We start from the raw sequence: 26,695 nt of genomic DNA, 5'->3' as shown, positions 1-26,695 counted from the left end.
CGCGGGAAAGGCTTTATTAGGCGGGGGAGGATGAATTGGGCGGCGCGATTGGTTTCCGATAGGTGTGCTGTTTTGGTTAATACAGTAGCACCAAATTAGTTGTTGCGAGGATTCGAGACGAGAGGGGAGACTCTTGTTGTTTGAAGAGGCAAATATGGGGGTTAGTGGGCGCCTTCAGTTTATATGCCTCGGTATAAGGTGTCAGCTTCGGAAATGGCAGTCAAGCAGCTGTTTTAATAAGGAATCCCGGCCATCTTGAAGTACGACCCGAGTTTGTCTCGGAGTCTAGATCAAGTGTGACACCCTGGCATATGGATACATTTCTATACATATAGTTTCAATGTTGTGCTTTGGAGGCCTGCAGGAATCTAAACTGCGAAAGACAAAGGACACGTGAGCTGACGGCTAAAAAAAAAAGATTATGATTGCTGGACCTTCCTAATGGGCACATCGACATCGAACTATTTAACACCTGGTAAACCGCTAGCAATATTGATTTTCGAGGTGGCATCCGGGACTTGATCTTGAGTGCGCTGTATATGGGCTGCTGGCATTTGTCAGTCGGGGCAATGGAGCAATATGGACATCTGCCAGTATCTTATCCTACGAGAGAATAGTACCTGTACATTGGCTGCATGGTTGGTTCTAAAATCGTCCGGGATTGGGAGAGATGCGGCGGGCGCCGTTTCAGTGGTGCCGTCCTCATTGTAGGTACTGGACCTTTAATTGCTCCGTGTTGTGTTAAGTCTCGGTAGTCCTCCGAAGCACAGGCACTGCTGTACCAGAGCTTCAAGTATCTCATGCATCAAGTTTTCCAAGTTACGAGGCAACCTTAACGGAACATTAACTTTTGCTGGTAAATTTGATCATTTACTGGTTTTCAATCCATGTTCTCTCGACCTTGATCGGTTGGTGGCTTTTATAGTGCAGGTACCGAGCACCTACTAAATCGAACAGATACGCTGCTCCAAGTGCTTATGCTTTTCAATGGTTCCATCGGATTTCGTTCGGCGCGTGCCGGACTTGCTCCTCCAGGGCCCTGCCGGGGTACCCCATCGCTACATGTACTTGTGGATTGTACCTCGCCTCAGCTCCTGTCCGCTCGAGATGCTCCCAATTGCTGCTTCGCGAAAAATGCCAAGACAATCCACCAACGGCTTAATGTCACTAGTCCGGAGCACGATGCTGCCAAAAGCGCCGTGAGGGCCAGAAAAAGTCCCTGCAGCTTCTGCTCTGCTGGGATTTTTATTTGCTCTCGTATCTCTGATCGGCAAGGCCCTCCCGCTTGTTGTTTTTTTTGTAACTCTTTCTCTCTCTCTCTCTTGTCTCTTTTTTTGGGTGCCTGTCCTGTGTGGCGTTTCTCGCTCTCCCCTTTAGCTTTTGGAGCGCTTGCTCATGTGCTCGTAGAGGCGTTTCCATCAGGCCTATTCTTTTTTCTGCTTTTTGCTATTTTTGCTTCTTGGCCAGTTCAACACTTTTGGCTACTCTGCGCTGCGACCCGAGGCGTTGATTCGCCCGCGACATTTCCCTTCAGCAAAGGGGGCAGTGATCGTCTCGTTGCGGCCGTGGAAGTGCTCCGCCTACAACCACCGCGATGGCACGCCGTAGGTATAGGCTGTTTACGATCTGTGCAGCGTTTGTGCTCTTCCTGCTCTACCGCGTCTCGCAGAATGCCTGGGAGGACTCTTCGCGTTATGCCAGTCTGAAATACCCTCCCTCTGCGAACTCGCCCGCTGCACCGCCCGCAGTGGCGCCAGAGAGCCGGCCGAAGCCTGCCCCGAAGCTCGACACCGAACCAGAGGCCAAGGCCAAGACAGAGGCCGAGCCTGACGCTTCAAAGACCAAGCTAAAGCCGGAGACCAAGCCTAAGACCAAGCCCGAATCCAAACCCGAATCCAAGGTCGAATCTAAGGTCGAATCCAAGCCCGAACAAAAGAAGCCCGAGTCCAAGCCGGCGCCGGAAACTGTTGCCAGCCAGCCAAAGCAGAGCAAGCTGGACGACGATGAAGAGCCCGGCGTCAAACTTCCCAAGCTTAAGGAGCCTGACTACTCGAAACCGCCGATCAATGGCAAGGCTTCTGCTTCCAATGGCAATACGGCCGATGACGATGAAGAAATAAACGGCATTCACCAGAAGCATCCCCCCAAGACGCTTCCAGGAACACCGGTGGACCACAGCACTCACTGGCACCCCTCGGAGGAGCACTACCCATTGCCTCCCGAGTCCATCATCAGCCTACCCACGGGGAAGCCGCTCAAAGTACCCCGGGTTCAGCACGAGTTTGGTGGCGAGTCGCCCGAAGCCAAATCTAGACGAGTTAATAGACAGGAGCGAGTTCAGACAGAGATTGCGCGAGCATGGTCCGGCTACAAGAAGTTTGCGTGGATGCATGACGAGCTTTCGCCCGTCTCTCAAAAGTATCGCGATCCCTTTTGCGGCTGGGCTGCCACCCTGGTCGATTCGTTGGATACGCTATGGATTGCAGGCCTCAAGGAAGACTTTGACGAAGCAGCCAAGGCCGTTAAAGAGATTGACTTTACCACCACTCCTCGCAATAGCATTCCCGTATTTGAAACCACGATTCGATATCTTGGCGGCCTGCTCGGCGCCTTCGATGTCAGCGGTGGCCATGATGGCGCTTACCCCTGGCTTCTTACAAAGGCCGTTGAGCTTGCTGAGATCCTCATGGGGATATTCGATACACCGAATCGAATGCCTGTTCTGTACTACCAGTGGCAGCCGGAATACGTCTCTCAGCCTCATCGCGCCGGCTCTGTTGGCATAGCGGAGCTTGGAACTCTATCAATGGAGTTTACACGCCTGGCACAGCTTACCAGTGAAATGAAATACTACGACGCCGTGGACCGCATTACTGACGCCCTGGTTGACTTGCAAACGAGGGGTACTGCTATTCCTGGCTTGTTCCCCGAGAATCTGGATGCCTCTGGCTGCAACCACACTGCGACGGCTCTCCGCGATCAACTTAGCAAAGCGGCACAGAAGCAAATGGATGAAGACGTCTCCAAGGAGGCGCCGGTTGGGTATGTGCCCGGCCAGAATCTCAATTCAAAGCCAGCGACCGGCGAAAAAAGCACCCAAGTGGCCCAGGCTGCGGAGGAAAATGAGTTTATTGTTGGAAAATTCGGTGCTGATGATGCGCTCGCTAAATTGCAAGCTGCTGATGAAGCGCGGGCAAAGGCCATGGACAAATCTTCTGCAGCCAAGCCCGCCGAAAAACCAAATGGCTTCGTGGTTGGAAAAATTGGCTCCGAGGACCCAAGAGACAAGCAAGCACCCGCTGGCCCGACTGATGCGGATTCCAAGGGATTCGTCGTTGGTAAGATGGGAAGCGAGGAGCCACCGGTCAAGCATATGCCTGCTGCTGAAGCGCCCAGCAAATTTGTTGTTGGCAAGATCGGATCAGAGGACCCCAAAGACGATAAAAACCCCCCCAACGCAGCTGGGGTGAAGACGTCAGAATTTGTTGTCGGTAAAATCGGCGCTGAAAACCCGGATTATGCCAAACAAGGTCCTCGTGAAGATGACAAAACAGAGACTCGCCCGTCTGACTCTCTCCGTCGCCGAGATGTGCCTCCGAGTGAAAGGGCTTTGGATAAGTCGAGTCAAGTGCCACCTGTGAAGGAAAAGCGTCGAGGAACGCCACCCTTTGGAGCAGACGGTTCTACGTCCAAGTGGGATTGCGTTCCGCAAGGCATAGTAAGTGGTGGGTATGGATTCGAACAATACCACATGGGAGGTGGCCAAGATTCGGCATACGAATACTTCCCGAAGGAATTTCTCCTCCTCGGTGGATTGGAATCCAAATACAAGAAATTGTACGAAGACACTATCGAAGCGACCAATGAGTGGCTCCTCTACAGACCTATGGTAGACGGTGACTGGGATATCCTCTTTCCTGCCAAGGTTAGCACGAATGGAAATCCTTCACAAGACTTGAGCGCTACGTTTGAAGTAACGCACTTGACGTGCTTTATTGGCGGCATGTACGGTCTGGGCGGCAAGATCTTTGGCCGTGAGAAGGATCTCGAGATAGCCAAGCAGCTGACCGACGGCTGTGTTTGGGCCTATCAGTCGACCGTCTCTGGCATCATGCCGGAAGGATCTCAAGTTTTTCCTTGTCCAACGCTGGAGAAGTGTGAGTTCAACCAGACGCTCTGGTATGAGAAGTTGGACCCGTCAAAAGACTGGAGAGATCAGCAAATGGCCGAGTGGAAAGAAAAGGTAGCCGAGATTGAGAAGAAGCAAGGAAAGCAGGTCCACCTTACATCCGATGGTGATCCCAGAAGGACTGGTGATAAAGAAAAGGAGACTGCGGGTGATGCTCTGCAGCAAAGTGCAAAGGATTTTACCCCAGCCGGCGATTCTTCTGCCACCCCTGCTAAACCTCTTCGCAAAAGGGCTGCAGTTCCAGTGCCGAAAGACGGCAAGGCACGGGCATATGAGGATTTCGACGTTGGCTCGGAACTCCCGCAGTCGCTCAAGGACAAGATTGGCCTCAAGGGCGATGCCGAGAAGAAGCCTGTGAAAGAGGAGGTTGGTATCCAACGAGACCCCAACGCGCCCATTGACTCGGTTTTGGAAGCCAACAGGCTGCCTCCCAAGGAGTTTGACGAGCAGCAAGTGATTATGCCTGAACGGCCGCAGTCGCATGAGGAGTTTGTAAAGTCAAGGATCAAGGAATGGGGTTTTGCTCCTGGCGTTACTCAGATTACATCAAGACAGTATATTCTGCGGTAAGACTTTTTGTTTCTCAGTTCGCCCCCTTTCATTCTTCATTTCTTTTAGCTAATCTGTTTTTTTGCTATAGACCCGAAGCTATTGAATCAGTATGGTACATGTACCGTATCACCGGCGACCCCATGTGGATGGAAAAAGGCTGGAAGATGTTTGAGGCCACCATCCGGGCCACGCGCACCGAGATTGCCAACAGCGCCATTGACGACGTCAACAGCGAGGAGCCAGGACTCAAGGACGAGATGGAGAGCTTCTGGCTCGCCGAGACGCTCAAGTACTACTACTTGCTGTTCTCGGAGCCGAGTGTCATTAGCCTGGACGAGTGGGTGCTCAACACGGAGGCCCATCCGTTCAAGAGGCCCGGGGGGAGCGTCATTGGACACAGTATATAAGGGAATAGAAAGAGAAAAAAGAAACAACTTTTATGAAACGAATGAAATGGATAAGGGTAAACAATGAACAATTTTGAGAGAGAAGAAGAAGAATTATTTTTTATCTTTTATTGTTATTATTACGGTAGCATTGCGTTATTCTCTTGAATTTTCACTGCGGCGAGAGCTAGGAAACGAAAGGGCGAGTGTTTTTGCACAGGTATTGAAATTAGATATTATGAGAGGGCGTTACGAGAGAAATGAGTATTCAAGAAATATTGATATTGTCGCCAAGAAAATGCTGCCATTATGAAAGACAACATTTGTGTTGTTTGACTACAAAATTTGATTGTCACCACGTAGGTACTGTTACACTATTCAGTCTATTTCAAACAAGGGAAACAAAAAAAAAACATCTCCAGCCCGCATAATGTATGTACATTTCATCCCTGATTGGCACTATTGCATCACGCAACATTTCGCCAATCCCGTTTGTGTTGACTCCGAACTGGACAGCAGTCAATATGATCTTTCTGGTCCTATCCACAGAAACATAAGTTTTCATCATCCTGCACACGAAAAGGAAAAAATAACAAAGGCACCAAGGGCACCAAATGTCAATAAATAAGTATGTATAGCCCACATCTCGAGTTCCTCTTTCACCTCCAGTTGTATTTCCCCCAAACCAAGACATACACAAAAAAGAAAAAAAGAAAAGGAACATTGTAAAAACATAAATCCATAAAATCACACATAACGCATTTGTCGTCAGAAAAAAACTTGGTGCATTATCGTCGTCTATAGTTCGCTCAGTGACATTTGGCCGTCCTCCCAGTTCGATCTCATCTATCACACAATAATCGTCTTCGCTCTCGTTATGTTGATTGCGCTCGGCTTGTTGATTGGTGTCCATCATTGCGCAATGGCCGCTGTGAAGTGGCACAGATCGAATTGTTGTAGGTGGCTGGCTCGAATTGTCGTCTGTTTTGAGAAAAAAGGATTGAGGGGTGGGTATTGAGAGGATTTTTTTTCTTTTTTTTCTCGGTGTTTTGTCGTTGTAGTGTCGCATTATGTATTCTTCGTGAACGCCATTGGTAACTCCGATGCTGATGTTGCCTGTAAACCAACCAACCCCCTAAAGTACGAAGTTGTGCCGCCCGTTTACACGCCCCTGGTTTGCCCATCACATATACACGTAGTCTTCCCATCTCATATATCATTCCCTTGCCTGTCGAAGTCCTCGTCGTTGCATACACCCCCATTAAACCCCCCATCATCACACCATCGAACTCAGTACGCGGATACTCAAGATCATTACGAGCAGGCCGATGGTTACGATGATGAGTAGCGTGAATGCGAACCAACCCATTACCATGGCGCTGGTGCCGACACCACTCTTGACAACACCATTTCCAAAATCTTGGGCTATGACGGATGCTGCGACAGATGCGGTGTGCTGCCAAAGGACCGAGACGAGAACGAAGATGGAAGCGATGAAGATGATGGCCAGGGCGATTTGCGAGACGGGACGGGAGGGGAACGGCTTGACCTCGCGCTCGGATCCTTCAGAGTCTTCTTCCTCGTGCCATCCAGGGAAAGTAGCGAGGAGGAGCAGACAGATGAAGGCGAAAATGATGGCAATGATGCTAAGGGTCCATGTCAGCAACGTACTTATGCGCATCCAGCTATAAACAGGGATACTCACATCAAGTAGGGGAACACAATCATATCCTTGAACTGGGCAGCCAGCCAGATGAGATTGAGGGGGTCTTGGTCAACTGAGACCTCCCTGGCCAGGGCTGTCGCATTGTTACTACACAGCCACGAGCCACCATCCGGGTTGACGCAGATGCCAAAGTAACCGACGCGAGCCTGCAGTTCGGCGTTTCCAGTAAGGCGCTGCATCGCCGTGTAGAAGCTGTAATCAACTTGCGCGGTATCGGGATGAGCCTCGTAAGACTTGTAGTAGATGGAAAGCAGGAAAATGCCGGGAATTAGAGGCGATGAGGATGAGCAGCCAGCAAGCAACAGCGCTGCGATTGAGCGATTAGCAACGGCATATGAACAATTGGATGGGTCATTTGGTGACGTACATAGTAGAATGATTGCGACGACGATCAGAATCATCAGCACGTGGTGGTATCCGAGAAATGGGACGAATCCTGTTGAGACACATTGTTAGGACTGAGTTGCCGCATTCCAAGCGCCCGGCGATGCGAAACTCACTCTGCCATCCTCGATGGAATCGGCGCACCGAGATGATCGTGGTACTGGAGCTCGAGCTCGTACCCGACCGTGTCGTCGCCATTGCGGGTGTTTTGTCAGAGGGCGATGTCCCTCGTTACGATGCAGACGTGACGAGTATTGAGAAGGGACTAAGAGGCGATCGCGTGGGAGATTAAGCGCCGGGAGCGCAAGTCGTTTGCACTGCGCAGGATCCCTGTTGCGCTGCGTGCAGTGCTCTCTGTCTTTCGTAGAGAGGCCTCGTCACGGTATCGTTGGTCGAATCCCGCCGCAGAATCGCGCAAATAATGTCGCGTGGATGCAAGGATGGCGGCAACGCACGTTGGAATGAGCGAGCGGTGAGAAGCCCACTCACTCAGATCCGGCAGGTGTTGACGGCGCTATTCCGAGTCGCCTGGTTCGTCCTCGCAGTAAATCGTGAATAGAGAATACTGAAGCAAATCGGAGGCTGCGTGGACTTCCCGCTACAGACCCTGGAATGCCTAGAGCGACGAGAATGTCTTGCGTGCTGCGCGGGCTTCAGTTGTCATGGACGACGTGCAGGACGACACTTGGCTCAAAGAAGAAGATGAGAGTCGCCCTTCCAAAAGAGGAACTGGGAAAAATGGAATTGACAGGAAAGGGGGGCTGCAGCCCAACGTATGTAACACGTAACTTTCTCTTTAGCTTTTCCCTCTTTTTTCTTCTTTGGCTTGTCGCTTCTTTTTTGCTTCAAAATTCAGATGGCTGGGGAAGTTAGCGGCAAAGTATCTTTAGATCTCGCAGCTTATTGCAACGCTGGAGCTCCGAATCTACTTTAGTAGGGATGGGCTCGCATTTTGGTTCGTCCAGCCACGCCATTTCTGGTATTGACTTTGGTTGGCCGGGGAACGGGGGTGACGTTGGCGCCGTGGGGCCGCGGGGCTTAAAAAGCTTGGCTGCGACGCGCAAAGGTGCGCTGCGCAGTTTTTTCAGGTGCTTTGGCGCTCGGGCTCTGTGCAAAAAGACTCGAACGCTTAGCAGCTGGACTCGCTAGAGGCTGAGCGGCGCCGCTGTGGCCGGGGTGGCAGTGGATATGTCCCGTTTTCCAGCGGGTGCCTTGCAGGGGATCAGTGCGCTAAAGATCGCTGATTGTTTTCCTGCGAGGGCCTGGTGGCGACAAACGGGGCCGATGCGCTCGCGTCTGTCGCAGGACTGGAGGCTGGCCTCATCGTGGTTTGCGCGCGATCGATCTTCAGCGAAAGGCATTCAAGCTCATGAGGCGGCAGCGGCGGGTGGGTAAGACACGCATATTTGTCGCGGCCCTGCAGCCTGAGGATTGGCCTCTTTTATTGGAGGCGTCTACAGCCTGTCATGTGAAATTTGACCTTGGATGCAACTACAGGCGCATGCACTTACACGGTATTTTTGCACTTTACGCGCTTTCTCTCCAATCCTCCCTCATCCTTCCAGCTCTTCTTAGGCCAAGATGAACTACCTACGAGATATCAATCAACATGAGTACCTTACCTACATACTTCAACCTCCGTGTACGGCACCCGACCATCAGCGCTACACTTGCACCTCGTATAATCTTGGCGTGTTGCCATGACAATCCATGTTTCTCGCGGCCAAGTCGAGCTGCGCCGGAGCTAATGCCTAGGTCGTGTCAGGCATTAATTGGCGCTCCATACGATCAATACATGGATCGAGGTGAACAGCGAGGCGCAGCTGCTACTGACCGCTTACTTACGTGTAAGAACATGTTTTGGTTTCCTATATATAGCAACTTACATCTTCTCCTACTTAGATCTACTCGCTTGTTATTCGGAAGACACGGAGTAAACATGGAGAATGCTTGTGTACTCGTACCAAACAGAGGTAAATCTGCCACCTGCTGTCAACAAAGGCGATCAAAACGCAGAATAAATGCAGAGTAAACACGCGGCTTTTACACTCTTTGTTGTCACGGCCCCTTATTAATGCAGCAATGCTTTGCGCTCGTAAGCACCGCACTTCAGTGCTGTTCTTGGTGGTAGCATTTGCAGCCTAACCCCCTGTCTTTGCAGGTAATGGCTGCAGCTTGCCATAAACACGGAGCAGCTGTTCCGCTGCCGTACCTGCAGAATAACTGGTGCTGCGGCTATCACCAGCGCTATAAGTGAACGTACATCTCCAATTTTGCAATCATATGAACAGTAAAATGAACAAAACGAACAAAACGAACAAAACGAACAATGAACAATTCATTGAATTCATAGCTTTCTAAATATGCTCAAAGGGCAACGTGAATCATACAGTGTTTGTCCTCTTTGCCTAGTAGTGGTTGCATACATCGGCCTCGGATAACCTTCGGAAGCTCATATCGATAAGCATGGCCAGCTACTTGCAACGTGCATCGTCATACTTTCCAGCTTCGATGCAACTTGGTATGGCCACGTATAAAAATTATGGCCACCTTGTCTGGAATCATCAATGGCAGCTCCCTGGATAGCCGCGTCGAGGACTATCTAGAGGACAAGCTTCAATCAACTGCTGACCTCGACAACCTCGACGAGCTCCTCACCAATGTCGAACTGCAGCGAAACCAGCTCCAATCGCAGCTCGACGATGCTGCAAAAGAGTTGGAAGAGGCGAGGCGCATAAGCGATGAACGCCAGGCAGCCCTCCAGGCTCGAATCGCCGAGTTCAACGAGCTGCAAGAAAGCATCGACAGGCGCGTCCAAATAGCTGCCGCTTCCGATGCGCCGAGCGAGGCGATTGCGCGACTACAGAAGCCCATGAAACAGCTGCAGAATGTCGAGCTGGCTCAGAAATACTTTTTGCTGTTACAAGATGCTGAGCGACTACGGAAAGAGGCGCGGTCTCATCTACCGAGTAGCCCTAAAGAGGCGCTCGAGCCGTATGCGCTCTTGAAAGAGCTGGCGATTAAGCTGAGGTCCCTGCCCGGGAATGACGAGCTTCATCTTGTGGATCATGTTGAAAGGATGACGAAGAATCTCTGGGATGAAATGAAACAAATCATGTCTGCCGAGCTAGAGACTGTATTAAATAAGAAGCGCTGGCCCAAAGTCGATCCTCAGTCGGAGATGGACGAAGAATGGCTTGTCTGCGTGGAGAAGCTTCTCGATTTGCAGATGCCAGAAGTGGTTCACAGCGCAGGAATCGTGACCCTCTTGCCGTTCGAGGTCATGGCCAAGATGTTCGTTACCGAGTTTCGCTTTCATTTTATGAGCGACAAACCAACCAGCAGCGCTCAATCAGTTGGCACCCATTGCTTTCCCTGGCTTCTGACAACGTTGGAAAAGTGGGAGGACTTCTTTCGCGATAATCTGGGCCATCTCCTGGCGTCCAAGTTCCACGATACACCCGTGGCTGATAAGACCATATATGTGGATCCTGCCTGTGCTCTCGTCACTGCAATGCTACCTGTCGTTCGGGAGAAGATTGACGCAGTGGCATTAGAGACGCATACGAACCCTGGATTCTTGAGCAGTTTTATATCCCAGGTCATGACTCTAGATGAGAATATCCGATCTCGGTTCAACTATGACGGCGGCGATCCCGAGAATGGCTGGGCAGGACTGTCAGAGATCATACTGGAGAAGTATTTTGATGTGTGGTACCAGGCCGAAAGGAGTTTTGCGCTGGAGAGATTTGAGGCCATCTTGGAATCAAGAGATGCGCGTAAAATTGATTATGATTACTCACTGCCCGGCAAGATGAAGCCTACATTTGCGGCTGTGCAACTCACAGATTTGCTACGGGTAGTAACTACAAAATATGAACGCCTCCGCAAAGTCAAGCAAAAGCTCAAATTTCTCACGGATATTCAACTTGATATTCTCGATGGATATCACGATCGCTTGAGAAGCTCATTGGAAGCCTACCAGTCTTTGACCTCTACCTTGGGCCGGACCATCCACGGTGTGACGAAAGAACAGCTCGCTGCCCTGGAGGGGACTGGTGCTTTGGAGACGTTGTGCAAAGTGATTGGTAGTTCCGATCATATTGCCAACACGTTGGCGGAGTGGGGCGATGAAGAAGTAAGCTCAAGTAAATCCAAAGGCAAAGAAAGGTATTAATTCGGAGTCCAGTTTTATGTCATTCTGTGGGATCAGCTGCACAGACGTCAATCTCGACAAATCAAGCCACAGGGCTCAGCAATCGGTAACGTGGTTGGGAATAATCATGATCTCAAGGAACGCACCGTCGCTGCTGTTGATGATGGCGACGAGAATGGGGCCATCTTTGACGAAACCATTGCGGCATATACCAACCGTCGCAAGGCTGGTGAAGAGCTGCTGGTGGGTGCCTTGGTCGACTCTCACTCCAAAGCGTTGCGTGCCTATACCCATAATGTCCAGTGGACAACAATTGGCGAAAGCGCCACTCCTGGTAAGCTCTGATACACATCTTCATCGCTAGTATTTTGTAAGTCTTACTAATATTGATTCTATCCAAAAGATGACTCTTCAGCCCTCTCTATTACACCTGAACTAGATGAACCCCTGAGCGTCTTGAAGAGGAACCTAGAATTCTTAGGCAAAGCTCTCTCTGCGGCCTCGTTTCGCCGAGTCTGGCGAGATGCGCTCGAAAAGCTCCAAGACTTGCTATGGACTAGTATTCTCACCCGTCAAACATTCACCACGCTTGGGGCAGCACAATTTGCGCATGACTGCGAATCCATTTTTTCACTTGTTGACCGCTTCATTCCCAATGGTTCGGCAGCCCTGGAATCTCTTCGCGAGGGGCTTGTCCTGCTCAACTTGCCAGCCACAGCAACTAGAGAGAGCGAGGACACCATCGCCATCACGCTCAAGCAAGCTAGTGATCGAGCGTTTACCGACAATGACGAGGCGCGTGCGGTACTTGAAGAGCTGCAGCTCGTGGCGTTGACACCGCTGAATGCAAGACAAATTCTCCAGAGACGAGTGGAGAATAACGAGAATGTTGGATGGTAAGATGGATGGCTTTTGACTTTTTTGCATAGAGAGGTATGAAAAGAATTGCGTTGTTGTGTCTATCAGATATAACAATCAATACGGCTTATAAAGAAGATTGATCAATAGATTGATCAATAGATTAATTTCATGTTGAATGTTTGGCTCTCATAATATTCCACTGAATAAATCATGCAGCTGTCTAGAATTAACAGGCAATAATTTCCCATATCCCGTCTCTATATCCATCCAAAATCTCTTTTCGCTTCGACCTTTACCGTGCAATTCGGCTGTGATGCCCATCCCAAGCCAATAACGCCAGAATAAGAAAAAAGAATGAGAACAGTTTTTTGTTCTTTCATACATCTCTTTCGCCTTTTCGAATCGCTTCGCTCGCTTTTCTTCCGTTTTAATGAATCCCCTCCTTCTTAGTTGATAGCTCGCATAGTCATTTCTACCACGGCAAAAGTGCCCGCGCTCACGGGCATAGCCCTCGCCAGTGTAGGTCCAATGCCCTTCCAGAATCCCCTGAGGCCATTGGCACGGAATGTAGAAGCGAAGCAAGCCCGCATGGTCGGGTATTTCTGCTGGGCGCCGAAGCCGTCGGTCTGCATCTTGCTCTTGACCACGTCGAAGGGGTAGCTGGCCAGCCAGAGGACTTCTCCGGCAAGGCCTCCGTACAGGGCAATTTTGTAGGTGGGGATCTCCTTGCGGTCGATGCCGTTGCGTGCGGCGTCCGAGTTCATGAGATACTCGAACGTGGTGAACCACGCGCCGTAGGCAAAGGCCTCTCGCCAGACCGTGACGGCCTCGCCGCGGTACAGGCCGCTGAGGGCGCCGTTGTGGGCGCTGATCTTGCGGATGCAGTCCAGGGGCCCATTGTAGAGGCGCCCCGCGCCGTGCGGCTGGCTCTGCAGGCGGATGCGGATGTGCTCGATGGGGCCCGACAGCGGCGCGTTGGCCACGCCGGCGAAGGCGCCCGCGGCAAAGTACTGCGCGTAGCTGAGGTCGGTCGTGCTGTGGCCGCTGCTGGCGTTGCGGGCCTCGAGCCAGCGGCGAGCGGCGTGAAATGCGCCGAATTGCACGGACACGCAGGCGCCGATGCCGATGAGGGGCGTCAGCGTGCCCTTGTAGAAGGCGAGGGCTCCTTCATGCTTGTAGATGGAGGCGGCGGCTTCGAGGGCGCCTGCGTACTGGGTCGATGTCTGGAGACGGACTTTGACGATGTCAAAGGGCTGGCCTGGCAGGTTGTGTTAGTAAGTTGCGATGCAAAGCCGTGGGAAAGCGTCGCTCCGGGCCGTCGCGAATTGCGCCGAAGCCGAATTATGGTCCTACAGCGAGAGGAGAAAGAGAAAAGGAAGTGGGATCGCATACCGATCAGGACTTGCGCAATGCCTCCAACTGCGCCAGAGAAGAGATCTTTCGCCGTCTGGAGCCCTCCGCCCTGTTGCTGTTCCAGTTCTACTTCCGCCATGATTTTTTTTGACCTGCGTGGCCCCGCGGCCGATAACGGATACGCGTAGAAAGTGGCGGGGGAATAGAGAGATTCGCTATGTCGAATTCGAGCGAGAAACGCGTCCAAGAATCAAAAGCAGAGCATAAAGACACGAATTGAAGAAAAAATAAGAAAAGGAAAAGAGAGCAACAAAAGACAGTGCCAACAGAGGGGAGAGATTAGAGAAGAAAAAAAAGAAAAGAGCCTGAAAGTTGTCAAGATAGGCGCCGATGGCCCGATGTCGTTATCAAGTGGGGCTATTAGACGTATTGCTGCTAGTGAGAAAAATCCCCACGAATTGGGTGGATATGGATGGAGAATTGTTGGAGTAAGACTTAAAAAGCCCACTTTGGTGTTATATTGGTAGGTGAAGATGGAGGAAGATAGTTTCATACCTTGAGTGTGCAAGCCAATTTCTCGTTATTTCACTCAGAAGATATTGATGCTGTTCGCTCAGTGTGTATGCTCTAATGTTTATAGATTAGCCAACGACGATAGGTCAAAGTGTGCCATTAAAACTACAGTTCTAAGGATTATAAAAATATCGTTGCCTTAAATGACCTTCTCAATTTAGAACTTGGAATCCAGTTCTCCGCAAGCTATAAATGCCAAAGATTCTGCAAACCCTTAGGCCAGGTATGGACGTATAATACGAACCACATTTTCACAGATTCTAACAGGTGAGACTTCAATCTTGCTACGAAATGCCCTGACTAAACTTGGACCTCATCTTATTTTCGCATTCTGGCAAGTTTATTAACAGCGCTAGGCCAAGTCGAACATCAGCCACGCTTCAAATGATACCGAATCGCCCCTTCAACTGTAATCAGCTCTCCAAACAAGCTGAAGAAAGGGGAAAGAGCGAGTTTGAAGACATCAACCAGGGCTCAGGTCAATGAACAACTAATTCTCCTGCAATCATAGCCCATTCTCGGCACTTGACCGAGGGGAGACTGCTATCGTCGGTGTGGAATCCCCAGTATTTAATGAAGGAGAACTTGATTTTGATCTTTCCAATGGTGCCATTGGACGCAAGGTTTCTTGACTCGAGGACCCTGCTTGGTATGGTGGAGATGTTCCCTCCTCTGCCCGTATCTCAGGCCTCGCACTCTTTTTTTCTTGCCTTCTTTTATTCGATTTTTCCAGTTCTTTGAAGAATTCTCTCCTCGCTTCACCTATCGCACCTATTTTCATAAGTGTCCTAAGGAAATCTTTCACCTTTCCTTGAGGCAGTATGTTATTTGGCAACGACTCGTGGAGAGGGAAAAACAAATAACGCGCAAGGAAGTAAACACATGGGCTAATTATAGGATTGTAGATTAACCGACGGAAGATGGATAACAGTGGCTGCGCCAGGTATGCTTCCAGGGATTTGGCATTGAACAAGGCCACCACGGTGACTAGTAGAGCAACAGTTGCGGTTGTGGCCATGCTGCCCATAAGTCCCGCCGTCGGTGCGTCGCTCATGCTGAACACTCCGGTGGCGAAGCTGATGGGGAGAAAAACCACCGTGACATACGTAAAGAGTCGAAGGTCATTGGCACGGCGCAGGTCCAAGTCTTCGCGTGTAATCTCCAATCTCTTGGACAGCAGCATCTTGAACGACTCGATGTCGGCACAACAACGCTCCAACTTGATGATTTTTTGATTATTTGATGCAAGAAGCTTAGATATAGCATTTCGGTACCCCCGTTCATCCTTGAGAGTCCATCGCGGTCGGTTGGATCCTCGGCTTGCCTGTCGATCCCTCCAGTACCCAATGTTCGTTAGGTTTTTGCGGAGATCATCTTCCACAACTTGCAGTATATGGTGTAACTTGCGCCATAATTGAGTCGTAGAATCAAACACGTCACCATTGATTTCTCGAAACAAATCAAGCGGATCTGAGAGCGGCGATGTGAGACTGATGGTTTGTGCACTTGATGAATGATTCATAGGATTTCTTAGGCCTTCAGTCTTGACGCTTTTCAGGATATCTTGAGTTCCTATCAGCATTTCTCTTAGAATCTCATCAAATAATATTAGCTCCAAAACTTGTCGTTGCTTCCAAGGGTCTCCTTTCGAAGATTTCTTCGCCGTTAGAAACTCAGAGACATCAAGGTCTCTCTCTTTTTTTGCCCGCTGTGGCTCGTATTCAAAGAAGTGGCATGTCCAATAGCGATCGAATGCGTCACCGTCGAACCTAAAGCTCATTGCAGCTCGGGTAATCCACTTATTCTGATTCTGCTGATAACTATGCGGGAACTCAATTTCATCTGGTGGAGAAATACTTGGTAGAGAAGTATCTAATAGAGAAGTATCTGCTGGAGAAGTGCCTGCTGAAGAAGTGCCTGATTGAGGAATATTAGAAGCCTTGGGGGAATCATTTTTAAGGGTGATTCGATAAAAGGATAGATGAAGTTCGGTCTCCCATGTATTGAGTATCGGAGTTATTTCATCGAAGAAATATTTTTCATACAAGGCATGTCTTTGAAAGAAAGCTGAAATCTCATCCTGTTCCGATGAGGTAAGATAGCATACCAACGCGGTCCTTGGATTTGGGCGATAAAAATGAAAAAGTCTCTTCTTGGCTTCCTTCGATAATCGTTCCTTTTCTAGAAGGACATACATTTCGGAATTTTTGGAAATTCTCACTTTAGTATTTTTGAAAATCCTTTCTGTAGTGTATTCCTTCTTCTCCCAGAGAGATTTGGATTTAGGAACATCAATGAAGTATCCTCCGACATCGCAATCAAACTGTTGAGTTTCATTTTCAGTCATATTCAGCATGATTTGTACGTGGCCGTCGTTTTTAACTGTTGCAGGGTGGTTTTCCGTCGGGCTGACTTTTCTACTTTTTGCAAGGAATTTTTCGACGCAAGACTCTAAATCGGGGTGCTGATGGCCGAAAAACCGAGGCACATTATACATCCACTCATCTGTATACTCCACAATGTTTCTTGTATCAATGATGTTGTCGAATGGTATATTCTTTTTTATCATGAAGCTTTCTTGATACTGAGCATTCGAAGTTGTTTGAGATGTAGTGGGGAGCTGAGGCGGTGGAGTGCCTGAAGCGCCTTTTGGTTGTAATTGGTAGGCCCATAAGATATATGGTAACTCGAAAGTGGTGTACCAGTAGTCTTCACTTTCCAGCTCTTCGCTGAACAATATAGGCTCTTTATTCTCGTCTAGCTGTCCTGGAAATAGTCCGTTGGAGGAAGAGCTTTCAAGCAGAATTGATTGTGAATATTCAAACATTGCAGTCATTTGTTTTTTCGATTTGGAGTCAATGTCCCAATCTTTCGCGGACATCATAATTGCCAGCGCGAAATGTAATGGGTGTATCCAATCAATGTCCTCGTTGCCTATTTGATCTATTTGGAAGTTTATCATGCTCTTCCAAACGTCAATCTTGTTAATCCACTCGTTTTTGTTTGGTGATGATATAGTCTTCTCAAATAACCCCAAATCAGCGGCGTCAAAGAGTACTGTATCTTCCAATTGAAGAGTAAATTTTGTTTCGGAGGGACTGCGTATCATCGTGAGCATGCGCTGGTTGGACAGTCTGTTTTTCGTAGTAAACCTCTTGAGTATATTCGTCCTGATCTTGGCTGATGTGTAACTTAATTTTCGACCCGGCTCCGCTGGCTTGAGTTCCTGAACCATATCAAGATCCTCAATTGACTTAAGGCCTCTCCATATCATAACATGATCGGAAAAATAGAAAATATGGGTTGGTTCTTCTCTGAAATGTGGAAACGCGTATTTACCTTGCTTATTCCTTGCGTCGAGTTCTTTGATCCAATTTTCAATGATAGGCTGGATTCCATCGGCGATTTCCTTTTTGATTTCTTTATTTCCAGCTATTTTGCAAAATTCTGCAGCTTTAATAATTTGAAATGGTGTATCAGCGAGAGATCTCCCCCGTAAGAAAGAGTGGCTTTCCCAGTCCTTTATTACTTCCCCGCTGGCCCAATAGTGAGGACAAATATAGTGTTTGTCACTGTCACGCTGCAGTTTCCGATATAGCCATTTGACATGCCCGTAACAGATTTTCCAGATCCGTAAACGCATGTAACAATCGTAACTTTTGCAGAGAGTCTGAGGTACGGCGCTGCAATCGTAACTTTGACAAGGGCGCTTAAGCGCTTTGCATGATGACTTTGCTTTCTTACTGAAATATCTTAAAGCTTGAAGCAGAACTTTAAATGCATAGCTTTTCTATATGTTAGTTTCTAAATATCATAATGGATGCTATAAAACTTACAAGCTTGCTGCAGTGGAAATTCGGTGGCCAGAAACGTCTCCACACGTCAAGACTACCAGAGGAATCATTTGAGAAGTCTCAGCAACAGGTACGCTGCAAACGGATAGAATGTGCTCCAAATTTCGCCTCAGTGAAAAATTAAGACGTGCGTCCCCCATAAATGATGGTTCTTTGAAATTAACCTCGGATTCTTCAGATGCCCTCCAAGAGTCAGTAAAAGACTTGGGATTGATATCATTGATTTCGTTGGGTTCCGATGATAGTTGCCCCAAGGTGTAAGCCAATGCTATCTGTATCTTCCCATTCACTTGTAGCTTAGACGGGTCAGGTGGATCAATTGTATACTCAGTGGTGTTGTCATCCCCAGACAATTTTTGAGCACAACCATTGATGAATAACGATAAGCACAAACAAGCAGCAGTTTGCGCAATCGCATTCCCATTTCCATTGGCTTCTGCCCGGATCCTGAGAACATTTTCTTCTTTGTTTCTCTCTCTCACATAGCCACGCGTTAGGTTCTGGTCAATTCTATCAGGTTTTTTGGAGAAATCAAGATGTTGAAAAAGCGGTTTGACGTTGATGGTTAGCTGTGGAAGGGTTGGGATGCCTTGAGTTTCTGGGTTCTTCTTCTTGTATGTGTATACTTGGTAAAGAGTGTCTTGATATATGCGATATTCGATATTGACGTCGAATGCATGGGTGACCGTGGTGAAGCGCGGCCAACGGTCGCGAAGAAATCCCATCTTTGGAATGCTTGTGTTCCCTCTCCACGAGTTGTCATTACCATTGGCTTTAATTTCAAAGCACATACCGCTTTTAGAATTTTTGACGTGTGACTCCAAGCGAGTCAAACGTGACACAATAGAGAAAGGAGGTGGCAGTTCAGCAAATTCCACACAGACGAAACCCGATGGGTTCTTTGCTTCTGTCCCCAAATACCGAGTGATTTGGAGCAAACGGCCGTGCGCATTTGCAGTCGCTGTAAGGCCTTCATTTCCGAAAGAGGCAGAAGCGATCCGGTCTCGGACTTGTTCATTAGCGTCGTTGGGAATTGACGTATAGTCTCCAGACGCGTGTTCTATATGCGATCTCGTTAATTATAGTCAATCTGGGAAAAGAGCGAGGAAGGCATACCAGTTGCCATAATGGATAGCTCTCTGTAGAGTAAAGCAAACAATAGACGTCTTAAATGTAGAGACTGTAGGTTCGCTCTCTAGGCTACTGCAGGCCTAATATGTTTGTATTTATCAAGTATTTGGGATAGGATAAGAGGGAGAATGGGTTCAGGGGTGACAGCAAAAGAAAAGTGCATAAACCCTCATTGCCAAAGAAGAAATGAAGAGCCAGGAGATACACCGGCTTGGTTGAAGCGTTTGCTTAGTATTAATTTAAAATCTTGTCCTGACGGTTTGAACAGGACCCGATACCGATGCAATGCTATTTCACCTGTTGTTTGATCTGCTGCGGTGGCAAGCAAATAGTATATATATATACATATTTTGCCTACAAGTAGTAGATGAAATAGTAATGTTTATGTCGTTACGCGATAAATCCGAGCTGAGAAGGAATTGTCAAATTTGGGCATAGCCGATATGCCCCACCCATCATAGCTGAAATGGTTGGGCTTCATATGCAAGCCTATTGCGGCAGTCTTAAAGCCCAATACAACGTCTAAAGAGCAAGGAGATAATGCGGCTGGCCATCGTGTAACCGCTACTTGCTCCGGCCTCCCACAAAGCCTCGGGTAGGAACGATATCAATGCTCCACTAAGACGGCGAAAACTCACCGAATGGAGTTTCGAACTTGCTGCTTGTCTGGGACTTGGTATAGCTATCATAACTCTCTTTTAATCATAGGCACTATCGTTTATAATAATTCTCTATCACCACTCTCAAACTTATGAATATTGTATTTGTCATATCAAGAAGCCATTGATCTTCGACGCTGTTTAAGCCTTCGTGATAACAAAGTCAATTATTGAAGGATTTAGTTGTGGAGCCTATGGTCAAGATATTGCCAAGCAGCTGTAAGATTTTTCAAGTTTGGAATAGCTCGATGTAACATACGCAAGAGATGCTTTCACATGCGACACACGTTGCTTGAGAAAAGTTATGATAGATTGATCGGCTATGTCTCCATTATTCCGGCACGGTACAGGCAGAGAACATGCCGAAATCGTCTCTCAGCTTAAGATGAAAGGCCGAGATGTTGTGGGCTTCAGCGAGTGGATAGAAAAGCCGAACATAGGTTACCCATGTAAGTCACCCATGCAAGCTGTACATGGATGGGCTCCAATGCTCAGGCTGTCTTACATACTTTTCGGTCTCAGCGGCAGACACTCCAACGTGGCAAAACCTCAGTGGTATAGCGAGAATGGCAACATCGCTCACTTGCATGGAGCAACTTATATCTGTAAGTTAGACATTGCTGCCAGACATCGCGATGCCTTACTCCACAGGCTGGACAGTAAAACGCAAATCATACACCGCCACGATGGCTGCTCGTATGCGTATGTTTGGAGACGAGGCTACGCTATCATGCAATGGCCCCCAATCCTACCTCTGCCCACCATTCAAAAGCCGAATCTAATGGGGATGCCGAGTGAGACAACTCAGGTCACATCTCATACGTTTCAAGATCTTTGGGAGGGATGCTAGACCTTTTTAGAGAAGAGAATATGTTACTACATGTAGTAGCTAGGCACGACACTGATGAATAGCTTAGCCACTTTTCCCAATGAACCTGGTCAGCAGATGAGTTATTGACAACGCTTGGCATTGTGCAGCCCTGTAGAGTGAGATTGTGGTTGCTGATTTTATTAATCTTAACTCAATGGGCAAATGGGAGGTCTGGCTCTATGGACCAGATTGGGCTATGATGCACAGCCTGAAAGGAAATTATTCGTCAGCTGCTGTTCACCTTTGTCGAGGGCTGGATTTTGATGTTGGTACTATTAATCTGCTTCATGCAACAAACGTAAAACATTATGCAAAACCCAAAATTGCGCCTCTCTGTAATTACCCAGGTACGGAAATAGAGAAAGAGAATTCAAAGCAGCACTGCATCAGATGCAAGACGAAAATATGCACGCTATTGTATTCTTGAAAACCCTCCCAACTTAGAGATAAACGACAGATCTACACTACTAGAGACAGCAGCTCACGTCTAGGCTGTAAAAGATATCTCATATATTTCAGATCATACGCGTATCGACGTCGTTACAGAACACACAGCAATACAAGACACTTTCCAGAGCGTTAGATCGCATAGATATAGAGGGAAATATAAGTTGGTGAACTGGTGCCCATACTTAAAAAGGTGTAAAGACCAAATAGACATCCGATATCGCCAAGGGTAAATACGCAAGATCACGCCTGCCGACCACCGAGAACGGCACCATAATTTTCGTCATTACGCGACGATAGGCTAAGGAATTGAACTATCCGCAGTCATCCCAGATGCCACTTCCCACGTTGCCATGTTAGTGAATAAGCGACATAGAAGGGAGTGAGCTAGAATCTCTCTTAGGATCTCCGCGTCAAAGTACGAGGAGGTTTTAGTGTGGTGTAACAGACTTGACCTCCTATCAAGGCTAAAAGCTCGGAGTTGGTAGCTATCTATCTAATACTCCCTGATGCAGGTCAAGAGATTTCCTTCCTTCCTGGGACACTGGGTTGGTGTCCCCCAGCATCCTGTCGTCTCAAACATGAGTCGTAGCCAGCAAGAGACACCGTCATCTACGTTTGCGGTCATCTTCCTCTCAAATTTTAAGTTCTTTCGTGATACCTCTATACCCTCTGTAAGCTGTTCTCCCCCCTCCCCCCACTCTCTCTACACATACTTCAATCGAAGATATCATCTTCAATTGCTACTTGAGGCTGTCCGTCCATGGCTTGATTCGCAGCGGCATTCAGATCCGCCAGCCTATTCGCATTCCATAAATCACAGCCACAAGTCTGCCAACGTTTCCCGCAGATGTAACAAAATTCTGCTCCGCAATGGCAGCCTATAAGAAACTTATAAATGGATTCGAAGAGAAAAAAGGATGGAATGAAAGTAAGAGAGAGAGGTGAGAGAGGGGTGAGAAAGAATGAAACATACGTATGTGGTTGCATCCATGTGTCAGCTCTACCACTCTCCGACACTTGAAACACCTCATCCAGCTATTTTCATCGGCCATACGAAGAAAATTGACTGTTGCCGTGTCTTTGGGGCACTCATCCTCGTGAGATGGGCCCTTACAGATGGTGCAAGTCTTGCTCTCGCATTTGACACATGTGGCCACCTCATCTCTGATGAACTGCGTGGGGATAAATGTTGAACAATTGGGCATGCTGCAGTATACCCTATTCGCAGAGTCGTACTCAATCACTTTGGCGCGGTATTTCCCAAGTATGTCTGCCGAGATGAAGATCTGATTTACGCCATCGAGAGGTATACCTTGCCCGCAGCATCGAGGGGGAAACATGGATTCGTCGTTTATTGCTTTGCTAACATAGATTGACAGGCATCCACGGCAATAATCATGAGAGCAAGGGCATTGCAATATATCGACGAACGGGAACACTTCACTGCAGATATCGCAAGTCAGCGTTCTCTTATTTTGCTTTCCTTTTTTGGACGATTCTGCAGTAGATGGAGCAGGAGCGTCATCGCCATGAAAGAGAACTATGAGCTTGTTGACCATTTCATCAGACATTGCTCCTTTCAATGAATCTGTGTCGGATGGCTCTCCATCGGGAAAGATGTCATCTACTGTGATAGCATCCCCATCAAAGCCACGGAGCGCAAGCATTCGATCGCGTGTGGCCTGCTCTTCTTCGTTGCAGAGCTCTCTGATAACATCCGCATCGTTGACGACGGCACGAGCTAGGCTGCGGCCCATTTCCCGATCGTGGATGAAGGCGTGAAGCGACTCGAGCTCGGCGTTGAAAAGCTCAAGCGCCAGATCGAAATCAGGGGCCTCGCCTTCGCGGTACTTGCCCTTGGCCATGCTTTGAGCATCTTCCAATTGGAGCTGGATGATGAGATCAAGGCTTTCTTGGTCTATTTCGTAATCCATGACTGCGAGATGCTGTCGATTTCTGCAACAATTGCGCGATAGAATGTCAAAAGCCTGTAATTGAAAGGCAGGCGATAAAAAAATCGACAATTTTTTTGATGGCAAAAATGCTGCTACCGAAAAAAAAAAGGGCGAAAAAGAGGTGAGAGCTATCAAGTACACACTGAGCGCTTCGTTCGTACCAGGCAAGTTATTGGAACAAGACACACGTCGGGCTTCTTTGCCACACTCCCCCTCTCATGCGGGAGGCCGACAGTTGTGCCCTGGAGAAGTTACCATGCATGTACTTCTTACAGAACCGTACAGGTACCGCTTTGGCTCTGTACCTCTGCTCACATCTCTGCGTGCGGGGAATAACAATAACAATCCCGTGTGGTATTTTCTGCGTGGCGGGGTTTTGCGCGGACCCGGGCACAACTCACAAGGGTGATGCATCATTATTTGATCAGCAGCGAGCGATGGTCTTCACTAAGATGGCAATTATCAGCTTTGGATCTCAAGACGTCTGAACGACTGAATACTCACACGCATAGAGACAACGTATGATCTACTAAGCAGTGTGAAGCCAACTTAGTTTATTGCACACCTACAGACGTGCAATCCTTGTCCTTTATGCCTAATCAGCCTATCTAATAACTTGAGCAGTAGGTATATAAGGATAAGCTCCAGGGCCAGAGGTCGCGTCAGAGTCTTTAGCTGGAGAATGATATGCGGTGCCTCAGCCACACGATTCTTTCTGCTCGTACCTTGCTTCTCATGCTTTACCTACAGTGGGGCTAGCATAAGCCCTGTGATCCCGTACTTGACGGGACACAAGGTGTAAACCGAGTCTTGTAAGTTGTGAGAAATAAAGGGCAAATAATCTGACGAATTTTCGCACCGAGCTTTATCAGCGCAAAATGTCATGGTTCAATCGTCATAATAACTTAGTTGATAGGTTCCGATCCATCAGAAATAGTTGCATACAATACAGTACCTGGAATGGCCTCCAAAACTACTAATAGTCCACATCACGATAGCCGGATCATCAAGCACGAGTCTCTTGTATTTTCCAGCCTCATATGAAGTCCAAACAACGCTTCAAAACTGTGCCTTTGAACGCATTTTAACTGTAGTTATCTGCTGTCGGAATTGTGGGTTGTCGGATAGGCGCTTAAAAATCCCGAGTTGCCTACCGCTATCTGCAAGGATGAGCACGGCATACAGATTGGCCATGGCGCAAGCCTGGAGCGCAAGCATTCGTGATCGCCATGACGGGGCGGAAACAGGGCAATGGGCTCGAGGCCCCATAGCTTTCCCGATGATCCTATATCTCAGTCTATATCTACAAGTAACGGAAGAGAAAAGAGAGAAATGCACTCATCAACCAATTCTGTAGCTCTCCTGCATGAGCTCTACCGTATTAGAGCACAGCCGGCAACACACTCAATAATACATACAGCCCGTCCAACTAGACTACTAGAATGTATATCAGGCTGCGACACGCAATTCTTGCGTCGTCATGGGTGTATTTAGCCACTGTCCTGGCCGATGCAGCTTCCGACCGCCCGAATATCGTCTTCATCTTGACAGATGACCAGGACAACCATATGGGCACCCTGGATCATATGCAGTCGCTGCAGAAGCATCTCGTCCATCAAGGCACCACGTTTGAGAGACATTATTGCTCCAGTAATTATTGCCATTTTCTCTTCATTTACTTATTCAAAGACTTATTAAAGATTGTGTTTACAAGAAGCTGATATTTCCTTGTACTTCTAGCGGCTATTTGCTGTCCATCCAGGGTCAGCCTGTGGACCGGCCAGCTTGCTCACAACACCAACGTAACAAACGTGAATCCTCCGTGGGGTATGTTCCCTTGACCACATATACACACAGGAAAAGAGTCAAGTTTCTGACTTGTACAAAACAGGAGGTTACCCCAAATTCGTCCAGAATGGATACAACGACCACCACCTTGCCCTCTGGCTCCAGCAGTCAGGCTACAGTACCTACTACGCGGGGAAGCTCTTCAACGCCCACACAGTCTATAACTACGACTCGCCTCCAGTCAGTGGCTATACTCAGTCCAACTTCTTTCTCGACCCTTTTACGTACCAGTACTACAATGTCAGCACCACCAAGAACGGGGCGCCTCCAACCAACCCCGTCGGCAAGTATTCCACCGATATCGTGGCCGAGAGCGCCAACGAGTTTCTTGATCATGCTCTGCAAGACGACGAATCTCCCTTTTTCATAACGCTTGCGCCAATTGCACCCCATGCTCTCGTGGGCGGGGGTTCGGGAGGAGCATTTGACCCTCCGCAGGTTGCAGAGCGGCATGAAGGCCTCTTCCCCGAATATAAAATCCCCCGGACGCTAAACTTCAACCCCGATTCCCCCAGCGGCGTTGACTGGATCTCAAAACTCCCAAAACTCAACGACAGCGTTGTTAATTATGGTGACGAGTACCAGAGGCTGCGTCTGCGGTCATTGCAGGCGGTAGATGAGATTATTGAATCTGTCGTCACTCGTCTCGACGAAGCCGGCGTGCTCGACAACACCTTCATCTTCTACACTTCAGACAATGGCTACCACATTGGCCAGCACAGGCTACATCCCGGCAAGACGTGCGGCTTCGAGACCGACATCAACGTGCCTCTCATCGTCCGTGGGCCTGGCGTCCCCGCGCAGCGAATCACCCGCGCTCCCTCTTCACACACGGATCTCGCTCCTACTATATTGAAAATCGCTGGCGTTGATATCAGCGACAAGGACTTCGATGGCTCGCCCATTGACGTTTATGATGCGGAGGCTGAACCTCGCTCCGAGCATGTCGCCGTTGAGTTCTGGGGCTTTGGGCTCGCCGAGAGCATATTTGGTAGGGAGAATGGCGTGCCTCTTTATGCGAATAATACGTACAAGGGGCTTCGCGTTGAAGCAGAGGACTATGGATTCTATTATTCCGTCTGGTGTAGTAATGAGAAGGAGCTCTATGACATGAAGGTCAGTTAGCTAAGTCTTCGAGTATCAAGGGGTGCCTTTTGCTGACTTCTTTATAGGCCGATCCAGGACAGATTAATAATCTTCTCTCCTCCAAGAACGCGCAGCAGCCCAGCACTATCACTCTCGATATCAACAATCAGCAGCAAGAATGGCCTCTTGATCGAGTGGTCGATCGCCTAGACGCTCTCATGATGGTCCTCAAATCCTGCAAACAGCATTCTTGCACTCACCCCTGGGAAAGCCTTCATCCATCGGGCAACGTCAGCAACCTCCTCGACGCGCTTTCATCCGCCTATGATGATTTCTACAGGGAACAAGTGAAGGTGAGCTTCACCAGATGTGAAGGCGGATACATTGTCGAGTCAGAAGGGCCGCAGGATTTCCATGCCTTTGCGGCTACAGGAGAGTTGGGCGATGATGGTGTGGTTTACGATGTGCCAGCGCAACAAGTTTTAATCAACCCTGACTGGAGCCTGTGGGAGTGAGGTCCAAATTAAAACCGGTAATGCATGAAGAAAGCAAATCACGCGAGCATATAAGAACGTAAAACAAGTGCAAAGCATATTATATATATCTTCTATTCTAGAGGACACCGAATATACACTATATACACGCCGTTCACGCTACGCCT

At 48.5% G+C, this 26,695-nt stretch overlaps 7 protein-coding genes across 7 annotated transcripts; 3 read left to right on the top strand and 4 right to left on the bottom strand.

Annotated features, from left to right (window-relative positions):
- Positions 1–483: 483 nt before the first annotated feature.
- Positions 484–802, bottom strand: TGAM01_v200905 (hypothetical protein; the record flags this gene model as incomplete). The annotated part of the gene is made up of 2 exons (XM_024548646.1): positions 484–544; positions 621–802. 2 exons carry the CDS (start codon positions 800–802, stop codon positions 484–486), a joined length of 243 nt encoding a protein of 80 aa, XP_024406657.1.
- A 792-nt stretch (positions 803–1,594) lies between these two features.
- TGAM01_v200904 (mannosyl-oligosaccharide alpha-1,2-mannosidase) lies at positions 1,595–5,148 on the top strand (the record flags this gene model as incomplete). The annotated part of the gene is made up of 3 exons (XM_024548645.1): positions 1,595–1,604; positions 2,010–4,755; positions 4,830–5,148. 3 exons carry the CDS (start codon positions 1,595–1,597, stop codon positions 5,146–5,148), a joined length of 3,075 nt encoding a protein of 1,024 aa, XP_024406656.1.
- Positions 5,149–6,403: 1,255 nt separating this feature from the next.
- On the bottom strand, positions 6,404–7,435 carry TGAM01_v200903 (hypothetical protein; the record flags this gene model as incomplete). Its single annotated transcript, XM_018810531.1, has 4 exons — positions 6,404–6,773; positions 6,833–7,160; positions 7,221–7,289; positions 7,354–7,435. 4 exons carry the CDS (start codon positions 7,433–7,435, stop codon positions 6,404–6,406), a joined length of 849 nt encoding a protein of 282 aa, XP_018656262.1.
- A 2,344-nt stretch (positions 7,436–9,779) lies between these two features.
- Positions 9,780–12,293, top strand: TGAM01_v200902 (hypothetical protein; the record flags this gene model as incomplete). Its single annotated transcript, XM_018810530.1, has 3 exons — positions 9,780–11,375; positions 11,427–11,727; positions 11,833–12,293. 3 exons carry the CDS (start codon positions 9,780–9,782, stop codon positions 12,291–12,293), a joined length of 2,358 nt encoding a protein of 785 aa, XP_018656261.1.
- Positions 12,294–12,700: 407 nt separating this feature from the next.
- TGAM01_v200901 (solute carrier family 25, member 46) lies at positions 12,701–13,746 on the bottom strand (the record flags this gene model as incomplete). The annotated part of the gene is made up of 2 exons (XM_018810529.1): positions 12,701–13,512; positions 13,647–13,746. The coding sequence occupies 2 exons, from the start codon at positions 13,744–13,746 to the stop codon at positions 12,701–12,703; spliced, it is 912 nt and encodes a 303-aa protein (XP_018656260.1).
- An 8,113-nt stretch (positions 13,747–21,859) lies between these two features.
- Positions 21,860–23,079, bottom strand: TGAM01_v200900 (IBR finger domain-containing protein; the record flags this gene model as incomplete). Its single annotated transcript, XM_024548644.1, has 2 exons — positions 21,860–22,023; positions 22,119–23,079. 2 exons carry the CDS (start codon positions 23,077–23,079, stop codon positions 21,860–21,862), a joined length of 1,125 nt encoding a protein of 374 aa, XP_024406655.1.
- A 1,463-nt stretch (positions 23,080–24,542) lies between these two features.
- TGAM01_v200899 (sulfatase) lies at positions 24,543–26,549 on the top strand (the record flags this gene model as incomplete). Its single annotated transcript, XM_018810526.1, has 4 exons — positions 24,543–24,750; positions 24,841–24,927; positions 24,992–26,064; positions 26,121–26,549. 4 exons carry the CDS (start codon positions 24,543–24,545, stop codon positions 26,547–26,549), a joined length of 1,797 nt encoding a protein of 598 aa, XP_018656257.1.
- Positions 26,550–26,695: the final 146 nt, after the last annotated feature.

This window comes from Trichoderma gamsii, assembly GCF_001481775.2.
Source record: "Trichoderma gamsii strain T6085 chromosome Unknown Scaffold_2.2, whole genome shotgun sequence".
Taxonomy (NCBI): domain Eukaryota; kingdom Fungi; phylum Ascomycota; class Sordariomycetes; order Hypocreales; family Hypocreaceae; genus Trichoderma; species Trichoderma gamsii.
The sequence above is the reverse complement of the archived record's forward strand: the minus strand, read 5'-3'. Positions and strand labels throughout refer to the sequence as shown.